The sequence below is a fragment of the Megalobrama amblycephala genome, linkage group LG3, assembly GCF_018812025.1.
Source record: "Megalobrama amblycephala isolate DHTTF-2021 linkage group LG3, ASM1881202v1, whole genome shotgun sequence".
Classification (NCBI taxonomy): Eukaryota; Metazoa; Chordata; class Actinopteri; order Cypriniformes; family Xenocyprididae; genus Megalobrama; species Megalobrama amblycephala.
In genome coordinates, this window is record NC_063046.1 from 29,357,552 (window position 1) to 29,370,426 (window position 12,875).

The 12,875-nt window shown below is 40.4% G+C and overlaps 1 protein-coding gene across 4 annotated transcripts in view; it reads right to left on the reverse strand.

Moving 5' to 3' along the window:
• The window catches only part of cep89 (centrosomal protein 89), a 114,577-nt gene that overhangs the window by 76,129 nt on the left and 25,573 nt on the right, over positions 1 to 12,875 (reverse strand). For all 4 annotated transcript variants that reach the window (XR_007184193.1, XM_048184981.1, XM_048184982.1 and 1 more), the window contains 5 exons: positions 11,023 to 11,073; positions 10,654 to 10,737; positions 5,403 to 5,506; positions 1,339 to 1,454; positions 149 to 329 (listed from right to left, as the gene is read on the reverse strand). Coding sequence is in view for 3 of the 4 variants with exons in the window: in XM_048184981.1 (XP_048040938.1) it covers positions 149 to 329; positions 1,339 to 1,454; positions 5,403 to 5,506; positions 10,654 to 10,737; positions 11,023 to 11,073 (536 nt within the window). In the remaining variant the exon portion in view is untranslated. The remainder of the gene's footprint in view (positions 1 to 148; positions 330 to 1,338; positions 1,455 to 5,402; positions 5,507 to 10,653; positions 10,738 to 11,022; positions 11,074 to 12,875) is intronic.

The following is a 12,875-nucleotide window of genomic DNA, read 5'->3' on the forward strand; positions in this document are numbered from 1 at the left end:
TGAATATAATGTATAATAATGCAATGAGGGAATATTTGTGGGTCTTGATAATGCCAAATGTTATATGTTACCAGTAAAAAGTGCCCTACATTATTTTAAATACGCTCCAAAATTTGAAATTCATTAACATGAAATGTATGACTGGTACCTTTTAAGTTTGTCAGCCACAGCATTGTGTTCAGCCAAGCTCACAGAGTGTTCTAGAGCCAAGCGCACTCTCTGAAACTCTGTCTTCAGGGCACGGTGTTCTTTACGCTCCACCTCTAGCTCTTTTTCCAGAGCCTGTTTCTCTGACTCCAACAACATCACCTGTTTAGAGACCTTACACACTACACACAAACATAGAGGTGCTTTACATTTTACATTTACACCTATATGAATAATATGTATACAGTATACATTGAATAAAGACAGTGAGGAACATGGTGAGGAAGACACCGTAGATAATACAGTACATGAGGAGAGTCGGGATCTTAAAATAAACCATTACTAGAAAAAGATCACAAATGAGATCTCCTCAATAGCTTAGAGATGTCAACAATCAATCTCATAAACTGTTCTCACATTTAGCAAGATAAAGAAGTCTGATAACAAAAGTCAGAGATTTTAATATGGATAAAATTTTCTGTAATACACATTTAATTTATAACTCTGTACTCTTACAGTATGTCCACAATTGTCTCTTTTGTTTATTTTTCCTAAGGATTCTGAATGGACGTCAATATTTGTATCATTCATAAGCTGGAAACAATTTTTCTAATTACTGATTACAATGATATAGCTCCTCTATGGCATTATTATTATGGTTGTGATGGACTATATGTCCACAGAATTAGAATTATTATTAAAACTTTATAGTTATAGTTATAATTACATTTACAGTCCTTGGTGTGAATGGGCCTTAACTAAAGGAGAACAGCAGAATCCACACCACAACTATAATGATAATGACACAGGGGAACAAATTCTTTAGAATTATTTAAGAACATTTTATTTTCTTCTACTTCAAAGCACTCATTGAGTTATGCTGACAGTAAACATCATTACAAAATACTATGTAGCTATAAAAAAAAGCAATCTTTAGTAATAAAATATTCTCCTGTACATGAAAAATATCATAGTGACTGTATCTGAAATAGACAGCATTAATCTTGAGCTGTTTTGTTGTGTAACAGTTTTCATTAGCAGCTGCTGTCATTTGAGACTACATCTGCTATGAGACTACACCACTCAAAGTCAGACAAGATGTTTTGTATGACACTTAGGAGACAAGAAAAAACAAGACATGAGCATTAAGAGGTATGAATGAGGAATATAGTGTTTATGTGTGTACCATACCCTCTTGTGTATGTTTGCTGTGAGCTTCTTTAGCTTTGGCATGCTGTAGTTCCAATTGTTCGATCAACACTTGATTCTCCTCCAGCACCAAGCGAGCCTGCTCCTGCAGTTGCCTCCTACACACAGTGCACACACACATACATACACACACACACACACACACGTGTGAGTGTTTGAATGAACAGTGAGGTTGGCAACAGGGACAAGAGATCCTTCACTGATGAAGAAGATGAACTGACTCTGAACAGCTGGCAATTAATACAGACAAAGACAGAAGCTATAACCTCTCTAGGATATTCAAATTAATTACAGTTAACACAAAGTATCTTCCTGAGCTCTGGGTTAACACACACACACATACAAATTGTTCAGCTCAATGACAGGGTTTAAATTCAGAAATTCAGAGAAAGGGAAAAAGTATTGTTGAGGAAGCAGTGCAGTGCTGAAATATCTTTTTGTTTTCATTTTGACATTCCAATTAAACAATGCAGAGAATGTTCTTCACATTCACACTTCACCAACCACAATTTGTATTTGTATCAAGCTGAAATTTTACTGTATGTTTGACATGCTGATGCTAACACTGCTCTCATGGCAACATAGACCTAAAACATGCATTAAAAACAACCCATAACAACCTGAAGGAGATTTAAAAAAAAAAAGGGGAATGATGAGGAAAATATTTGTGTGAAGAGTTCTTTAAAGTCGCAATGAAACGGAAGTAGGGACATATCTTTTCTTAAGTATTGTGACATATAGCCAAGTAAAACAGATCATTCTAAAAGAAAAAAAACTGTTTCCATCAGTTGATGATTGGATGGATGTTTGAATGCAAGTTTGCAGTTTGTTGTAAAAAAGGGGTGAGGGTTAAGCAGATTAAATGATTGGTGATATATGCAAGTTTTTTCCAAACGTAAGTCTGTAATTTCATCAGAAGATTGACTTATGACTTTGATTAAACATTACGAGGTCAAAAAATAAAGAAAGAAACATATGCATGGATGAATTGTTCACAATGGCCCTCATTTATCAAACGAATGTAGAAACCAGTGTACATTTGAACGGAAAAATCATCTTACAAAAAAATTATCTACATTAAACTACTATATATAATGTTGAATATAATGTATAATAATGTTGTCACGATCACGGTCGGCTCCTGTCAGTTTCTGGACTACACTTCCCACAATCCTCCCTGCTAATCACATGCACTCACTCCACCAATCACCGGTTGCCACATACAGCCATGCACATTCCACACTAATCACCACACCCAGCTGATACGCATTACCTGGACTATAAAGGACTCACACACACACCACCTCACTGCGAAGTCTTGATTCCTTGTGACAATTCTGAGCGTTTCCTTGTATCCTGTCTGCCTGTGATTGATCTTGCCTGTTCCTGTTTATTGACCCGTTGCTGCCTGTCCTGACCCTTGCCTTGTATACTGTTCTGTGAATGATATCCGCCTGCCTCGATCTATTGCCTGTACCCTGACTACGATTCTGCCTAGCCCTTGCTGTTCCTGTTTGCCCCTGCTTAGACCCTGCCTGTACGACTACGCTTACTTTTGTAATAAAAGCTTGCATATGGATCTTACCAAGAGTCCCGCCTCGTTACAAATGTAATGGGGGAATATTTGTGGGTCCTGATAATGCCAAATGTCTTATGTTACCAGTAAAAAGTGCCCTACATTATTTTAAATATATCTAGTCAGTGACAGAGTGCAAACATATTCATCTAAAATAAATCTGTGTTTCAGCATTAGAATCATATTTTTATTCTGGTGTCATCATTGTCCTGTGCATTGGGTTACCAGCACCAAGTCCAAGCCTATTCATTTTCACCCCCCAATGTAATACCAAATGTAGCATTTTAATCAACAGTACATTTTTTGTTATACTTTTACCATGTCTTGGAGTATCACAATAATATTGTATCATGAGTTCAGTATCATGATATGTATCAAATCGTGACATGAAGGTATCGTTACACCCCTAGAAGAAACTTAACATGAAAAGAAAGTTAAGTTTCCTTACTTTTCCCTTACGGAAAAATCATCTTACGACAACACTCACGTGTGATTCATTAAACTTTTGTATGCGACCAATTCCGTCGCATGAATGAACGGGTGTTGATAAATGTGGCGGCTGAAAACAATCAACAATATCACGCCCCAAATTTTAGAAGCCTCGCCCTATAGTTTACGACACAGAGAAATGTAACCCAGCCATGAAGAGGAAGTAATCGCATGAAAAATAAATGTATCTTACTCTAAAACCACACCTCAACCTCGTAATTTCAAACAATAAAATTAATTCAAATAATAATACTGGTAAATAAAACTAAATACTTACAAACATTATTAATATATATATAAACTTGGTTATTTTAGCACCTCACTTATTTTATTCATAACAGAACAAGAATGAAAAATAAGTAGCTATTTATTGAAACACAAATTAGGCTATAGTGGCATTCATTATAATGCAGAAAAGAATTTATTTCAAGCAAAACTGAATTGGGCTCACATAGCCTACCTTCTCATTCGGGAAGAATCCAAACGTTTCCATATTTGCGATGTAACATTTATTGCTTGCTGAACTACTGTTCATTATGTAAACTAAGGCTTTCTATTTCACTCTTGTTTCAATATTCACGTAAGACATCATCCTTCACGTGCGCAAAAATCTGTTTGGATGGGCGTTGCGTGCACCGACTGGTACAGATGTACTCCTAGCGGACCATTAAACTGAGCAGTGTGAACTTTGTCTGCAGTTTAGTTTGCTGATAAATGGCTGAAATGTAAAGTTAGCAACGCTAGAACTGATATGTTTTGTCTGCGTATGTGAGTGAGGCGCCTGCGCGATCAATTGAATTTAATACAATAAAGATAAATATTTTAATAAAATAAAGAAAACGAATACAACACATCAAATAAGCATAGCCTGTACAAGCCCTACTTGCTGCACAGTTTTTCTCTTTTGTTTTGTTAATCTGTTAAAAATTTTAGTGATATTTCGTGTAGTCCTATTTTTTTATTCCTTGTAGGCTATATATTCTGTTTTTCTCTGCCTTGGAGGTATATGATGTATGAATACTTATGTTCTTTTGATGCTGCCATTTGCGCATCCAAAGCTAAATTCCTGGAAAGAAAAAAAACAAACAAAACATTTGTGGTATTTTAAATAATCTAAATGTTCACATAACAATTCTCCACCAGATTTACTATGTTGCACACAAGTTCCCGCTGACTCAAAAACGTGCGTACACGAGCTGAGACCTGACGTGAGATATGATTGTAGCCACCGCTCACGCTCATATTGATAAATGCCAAATTTTGTGTGGAAACGAGCATACGCACAGTTTTCTGGCATACGATCATTTGATAAATGAGGGCCAATATGATCAATATCATGCATTTAGAAAACAGATGAATTTTAATTTCTTGTCAACTGTCTTGTAAACAGATTTAACAGTTTTGACATAACACAGAAAATTGTAAACTGTACATGATTCACTAAAAAGAACCGGAATTGATTGTAATACACTGGTTGCACTGAATACATTTGCTTCACTACAAAAGACTGATTCATAAGAGTGATTCATTTGGCAATCAGACTACACTGGTTGCACTGTATGTGTCATGATTCACAAAAAAGAACCGCTATTGTGTTTGCATAGGTGGAAAAATGCATCTGCAACGACCATTAACGGTATTCTGCAATATTTTTTTTCTTGGTTTTCAACCCAGTAAACTCTTATTCTCATAACTTCAGCCCCATGACCGTCAGCCATAATCAAACAGGACCATGCAGCACTATCAGTCCTGTGATAAAAGCATGGCTAGCAGAGTAAGGCATGCCTCAAGGACAAGATGCCCTGTTTTTGTTATTACCCTCAGGATTATTGCAATACCCTGGATATTTTTCCTTTCACCTTTCCCCCCTAAGATTCTCTGAGGGAATGCCAGCATAAGTCAATTGTTATTTCATTCCCAGGCACAAAAAACAAATGCATACACACACTTGTACATTACATAGAAACACACTCAAACTCACCATTCTTTATTGCGGACAGTGCTGTTCTTGTTAACCTGAGAATGAAGTTTTTCGTTTTCCTGAATGATCTCCTCTGCACGTGCTCTCAGACTGTGTAGATCGTCCTGTCAGAAGAAAAAAAACATAGGCTATGTTTATTTTGCCATTGAAAAAACTCCACAAACTGCTAAAATACTTTAAGTAGGTTATTGGTCTGCATGAATATCCTCTGGTGCATCTGTAAATGTATTTCATCTCAGCCAGAGATCATTTGAAACTTCAGCACAGGTGCACAAAGCAAAAAAAAAAAAAACTCACCTCAGCTCTCACCAAACCGATGCTTAGCAAGCTCCCAAAACAACACCTTAACACATTAATCTCTTTAATCTATCTTTAATAAAAATTTCTGAATAATCTGGGACACGTATTGTGGCCTTTTTGTGCATATTTGTCTTTGACTTCAAACACTTAAATGTGACTATGAATGTGATTAATCAACCCTTGACTTCTGAAGCAATATCTTCGAAAGGTGTTCTTGGGGGGCATTTATTTAAGGCACATATATATGCCAAAGATTTACGAGATTAAACTTGTAACTACTTGTAAAAGAAAATAGTCTGCAACATTCTAACACAGTGTCTACACCGGCGCATCTTTGGACGCATCAAAGTGAACGTTCCAAATGCATGTGTCAGTTGCGCAAGCAACTAGAATCAATGGTGTATTATTTCCATAACAATGAGTGCGTTTACATGCATGTTCATAAGCCGATTATGCTTAATAAGCTGACAACGAGCGTGGTCATGTAAACGCAGTAACCCATTTTCTTTTATCGGAGTAAGGTCATTAACGACTTAAGCATAAACCGGTCGGAACAGGTAGTTTTTTGGCTCTTACCCCGATTTCACACGGCATGTAAATGCATTAACCTGCTTTCTGTCGGCTTATTGAAGTTCGCATGTGTGATACGTGACAGAAATGCATCCTTAGCGCAGATTTAAACACATCCAGACAGAGCGAGCATTTTGCAGGAAATGAAGAAGGAAATATCACAAACGCAGACTCTTTCAAGATCCAGAAAATTGTAAATATGTGTTTCCTTCTCTCGTGCGGCAGAAGTAGAAGTGGTTCAGTCAAAATGCTGCTTCTGTAACTGCATGAGAGAATAATATATGAGCTGTAAGTTTCCCACTGACATGTTGCAAGCTTTATTTAACATCACAACTGACATAACATATGGAATACTCTGAGTCAGATCTGCAAATGATTATTATTTTTTGACGTCACTACAGGGAAATAACCCAATCTATTAATAAAATCATGTAAACGCGGTTTACTTGCATTGTCAGTTTACTGGTGTGCATGTAAACATGCTCATTGACCATTCACTTAAGTGTTTCGGTCAGCTTTCTGTAGCAGAGCTGCCCAACTTCCAGTAAAAACAACTTAGAGCATCTAGCATCCAGACACAATATAACATGATTTGCTTTCTTCTTGTTCTTGTTTTCCGGTTGTTAATATGAAAAATTAATATGAATGCTTCTTGTTTGCTGATTGGCTGCAATTTGTGATAATCTACGTAATCAAAGTTTCAGTGCCAAATTTCTAAAGCATTTAACACTCATAAATATAATTTTTATTCACATGCTTTTTTTGCTCATTGGGAAACTACTCATAATGATATTTTAACTATCCAGTCATATCAATTGTAATGTGGCATTCAATGACATGCTTTTTAAATGATATATAGGTGAATAATAGTAATAATAATATACACCAAAATTATAAATAAAAATATATAATATACACCACAGATTGAAAGTAATGTTATTGAAAGAAGTCTTTATGCTCACCACGACTGGTCAAAAATACAGTAAAAACAGTAATATTGTGAAATATCACTACAATTTCAACAAACTGTTTTCTAAATTGAATGTATTTTAAGGTATTTTTTCCTGTTACTCCAGTACTCTTCAAAACTCGTTCTAACATGCTGATATGGTACATTTCTTCTTCTTCTTCTTATTATTATTATTATTAGCTGAAAATGGTTGTGCTGCTTATAGGAATGTGGAATGTGTGGAGGTGTTTTTTTAAAATCAGGATTTTTGATGAACAGAAATATTTAAATAGAAATATGAAATGGAAAATAGAACTAATTAAATTATTTTAAATATTTTTATTATTTTTCACTGAAAGCCAATTAAAAACATTCACCAACAATTTAGTGTTACAGATCCCTTGTTCCCCTGGACTCCATTTCCCTTGATCCTCCTGTTTCGTCACCTGCACTCACTTCCCTCGTCAGCTCCTCATCTTCACTCATCACCTGCACCTGGACTCTATTATCATCACTCCCTTTATATGGCACTCACTCCCTGCACTCCTGGTCCGTTCTCTGTTGTGTTATGCTTGCGTTTGGTGTTTCCTGCCTTTTGTTTATTAAAGTATTGGATGTTATTGTGGAAATCCGTATCTGCCTCATCTCTACACCAGCAACCGTAACAGAAGAACGGACCCTAAACCGACCGGATTTCCCCAGAAAGGAATGGAAGCTTCCTTCATCTCCCGGGCTCCAGCTTCTCCCATGCCTCTCTCTTCTTGGACAGCTGGCGATCGGCTCATTGGACTCCTACAGGTGGGTCGTTCGCTGGAGATGTATGTGGAGGAGTTCGTTGAGCTTGCTTTTTTGTCTGACTGGCCTGAAGCATGTTTGATCTCCCTGTTTCTGGATGGACTGGATGACGACACTATCCGTTTGGATGAACCTGATTATCGTTTCTCCTTAAGCGAAACTATCAATTTAATTTTGTGTTTAAATGGCTCCAAATTCTTCGTCGACAAGGTTCAGGATGAGTGTTTGTCTCCAGTCCATCCAGAAACACGGTTGGCCGGACCAGTCAGTCAGCCACCGTCTTCCTCCGCATACCCCTCCAGTGAACTTCCTTCCTGTCCTACGCTGGGCCCACACTCTCCCGTTGGGTCCAGAAGGCGGAGGAGGAGGAAAAAACCTGCCGCTGAGCCCTCTCCAGCCTCCACCGAGCCCGCTCCCGTTCCAACGGGAATTTTAATTATATTTAAGGGAATGAACTCCGAGCCCGCTCCAGCCCTCTCCGAGCCCGCTCCAGCCCTCTCCGAGCACGCTCCAGCCCTCTCCGAGCACGCTCCAGCCCTCTCCGAGCACGCTCCAGCCCTCTCCGAGCACGCTCCAGTGGCAGAAGGGATTCTGGTGGAGTATGAGGGGATGAACTGGCCCTCAGCTCCAGCCGCCGCCGCCGCCGCCGCCGCCGAGCCAGCCGCTCCAGCCGCCGCCGAGCCAGCTGCTCCTGCCGCCGCCGAGCCAGCCGCTTCAGCCCGTCACGAGCACGCTCCTATGATGAACTTTGTTATAAAAGTCTCCAGCCCTAAGACTGTTTACCCTCCCCGCCTCCCTCTCCCACCTCCTTCCATTTGTGTCTATACTGCACCTCCACCTCAAGCCCCCTCGCCCAGATCTCCACCTCGGACCTCTGGGCGATTACCTACACCCTGGCTCCAACCTCCCTCGACTCCACCATGGTCCATCAGCCCACCAGTCTCACCAGTCTCCATCCTGCCCCCGTTCACACCTTGGTCACTCGTCAGCCTGCCCTCACTTCTGGACTGCACTCCTCCGTCTGCGCTCCGTCCCTCCGTCCCTCCGTTCCGGTTGGCTTCCTCACTCCCCCTGGTGTTCACTTTGTTGTATGTCGTCTGTCTTCAACTGCGGCCTTCTGGAGCCCTGGCTGCGCTTCGGTCGGCGGCGCCGTCGGTTTCGCCATCTCCCGCCGGTCCTTCAGCGCCGCCTGGGCTCAACGGCTCTAAGGCTACGGCCCCTGACCCGCCATGGCTGCCCTTGGCCCCTGACCCGCCATGGCTGCCCTCGGCCCCTGACCCGCCATGGCTGCCCTCGGCCCCTGACCCGCCATGGCTGCCCTCGGCCCCTGACCCGCCATGGCTGCCCTCGGCCCCTGACCCGCCATGGCTGCCCTCGGCCCCTGACCCGCCATGGCTGCCCTCGGCCCCTGACCCGCCATGGCTGCCCTCGGCCCCTGACCCGCCATGGCTGCCCTCGGCCCCTGACCCGCCATGGCTTTTGAAACCGCCCTGGAGACCTCCACTCCAGTCTGCTCCTCCCCCTGCACCGGCTTGAGGTCTCCAGGGCGCCCGCCCCCCTCCCGGTTGTTCCATCTACGGCGCGAGGACGCGCCTACCGAGAGGGGGAGGTACTGTTACAGATCCCTTGTTCCCCTGGACTCCATTTCCCTTGATCCTCCTGTTTCGTCACCTGCACTCACTTCCCTCGTCAGCTCCTCATCTTCACTCATCACCTGCACCTGGACTCTATTATCATCACTCCCTTTATATGGCACTCACTCCCTGCACTCCTGGTCCGTTCTCTGTTGTGTTATGCTTGCGTTTGGTGTTTCCTGCCTTTTGCTTATTAAAGTATTGGATGTTATTGTGGAAATCCGTATCTGCCTCATCTCTACACCAGCAACCGTAACATTTAGAGGTAAAATCACATAGTAAAAAAGCTTTTCAAGAGTTTCAGTAAAGGAAGAACAAAAATTCCACTATGGATATTTCCTAAACAGGATTTTTCTAACCAGTCTCTTTAACCTTTGTAGCAAAAGGGTATGTCAGATAGAAATTTAAAGACACTTCAACAACACCAAAGGCTTTATCACTGTAAATCACCAACAATACTATGCTTAAACTTTGTAAATGAAATTATTGCACTTATTGTGAAATCAATTTAATGGATCCTTGCTTAATGAAAGTATCAGTTAAAAAAAAAAAAAAAAAGATTTCTACTGACCCCAAACATTTGAATCATATTGCATATAATCACAGGCCTAAGTATAATAAACACAGAATAATAATCAACATTAATATTCAGGGAAGACAATTAGACTATATATTTTTTGATGGGGGTGGGTGGGGGATGGTAAGGGCCCTAGATAATCGGTAGGGGGCGCTGGCCAAAAAAAGGTTGAGAACCACTACTTTAGAATATAAAACGTGACTCTGAATGGAAAGATCTTTAAATTCAAGGCAGGTAAGTGGTGGGAGTGTTGGCTGCACTTCAAGTGTGTTAGAAAGAGAGAGAGACAGAGATCAAGTGAAAATAAGAAACATGTACGTGTGTGTGTGTGAGAGAGAGATAGAAGCACAGGCAGAGAGTCAAAAACAGAAAATCAGACTATTAAGAGAAATATCCCATGTAACACAGGCACACACGCAAACTTACCTCACAGGACTTGAGGAGTTTGTCTTTGGCATTCAGATGGTCCTCATAGGCCAACAGCAGGGGTGATAAATATTTCATATCCAGCTAAAGGCAATGTAAAGTACAACCACAGCATTAAACAAAACAATAGACCATGCCTTTCTGCATTTCTTTTCTGTACTTCTGTGAAATATTATAACAATTGTGACCATCACCCTCTTTGGTAAACAATGCACATGAGCACATAGTGAGTAATAAGTGTTTTCACTTCAATTAATGAAATGGCAATCAGAAACCAATCAGAAACATTAGGTAGAGACAGTATGAAAATGTGAGACTATATGAAACAAACACACAATGAAAACTAAAGAATACAATAAGTTTACGCACCAGCCAAGGAGGTGGAGGTCCTTTCACTGGCAGGTCTTTAAGCTGAGCATTCTGGGGAATTCAGGAAAAAAAAAAATGAGCCTATACATTATCTCACTTCCTTTATTCCTATAGATATTGTGATGTGACAAAAGAACTAAAATTACTGTAATTACACTGAAACATAATTACAGACCAGTGCCAGTTCTTAGACAGACAGCTGAACTGTAGAATAAAAAAAGAATGAGTCAGACTAATGGGCCTTTCATGCAGAATGCGTTTTTGCTTTTAAAAACTCCAGACACAGGGCAGTGCAATGCAAGAAAAAAAAAGCAAGGTTTAGAGACACACATTTTAAAATTTGAACTTTCTGACATTTTTAGAACGCTGCTTCATGAGTGAGACCCTGCAAAAGCCACAAGACACAAGCGCAACGGTCAAACACGTTAATCTAGAGCATATTTACAAAGAAAAATGTGTAACGAGTGCAGTTGAATACAAAAACATATTCTATGTGAATAGTCATTGTAGTTTCTTTCCCAGTAAAGAAACAGTTGAAAGGAAATGTACCATAAAAAGCAGTGCAGTATGCAGTCAGTGAGATTAGCAGTAATATTGGATTAAATCTGTGACATGAAGGGATAGAGTCTGACAGTAGTGTGGAGCTTGTTTTAGCGGGTGTGTGGATATGTGCTTTAAAGAAATGAGAGATGAGCCTCTTTTGGACATTGATGCAAGAGGGCAATTCAGAGCTCACAAGTGACATGAGCCAATGCCCCCCTCAAGACAGAAAGACACACACAGACATACACAGCTCAGAGCTGATGTAGCTCAGAGGTTGCTTAAGGACAAGCTGCCATTGTGAATTGTCAATTTCGAACACACAGTGGCAGATGGCAAGTTGTAGGCAGATGTCCTGGGTGCATTTCCCATGCAACAATGTAATTCTTTGCCGAAGTACCATAGTACGATGCATCAGAGAAATTGACCCTTCGCCGGGAGTCTGACTGACAGGAGATCTAACCAATCATAACCAATCACAGTCAGGGGAGTTAGGAGATTAACGTTGGTGGACTTGAACTTGAAAAATGATGTGTACTGAAATCTTTCTGGTTGAAATGTGGTTAAAATCATTCTTTAGAAAGATTATTTTTAAAAGCTACTTATTCTAAAATGATTTTATTTGTAATGTTCTGTGTGATCCTTTGAGCAATGTGCTTTTTATCTCTAATTAGAGTAAAAGTAACACTGCTGACAGTCCCCAGACTTAATAAATCAATCACATTGCAGCAGTGTTGGCAGACACTGTCCTAATCACTCCAGCAGCCCTCCTGTACACGCTTCCCACTGCCCGCTCCCTCAACAGAGCATTCAGACACACACTTAGTGTTACACTGATCCACTTAAGGCTAGAAAGTAAAGTAATCAACAGTACTGTTAAAAGCAGAGGTTGGTGGACAGAGTTAGAGGGACACAGAGAGGGCCTAGTTTCTTCTTTAACTAAAGCCCATGTGACATTTCCTTAAGTTTCAACCCTTCTGTGATGTAAGTAGGCACAGCGGGAGAGACAGAGCAGAAAAGAGAGTGATATCCAGGCTACTGACCTGAAACTAAAGTGACAGAGTATATTTAGCCTGCCGATTGTCTCCTTTCACCCCATTCACTCATTTCTGCCCAACCACACACCAGTGCAGTGCTCTAATTATTTTTTTTTTTAAAAACCAAGAGCTCAAGAGTTGAAGTCAAACGTTCAGTCTCACTAAATGAACATAACCGATAAACCTTCTGAGATGTGAAAAAGGGAAATATTTAAGAAAGAGCTTTAGTTCTGTGATCAGCAGATCTCTAATTCATTGCAAGTTAGGGAGTGTTAG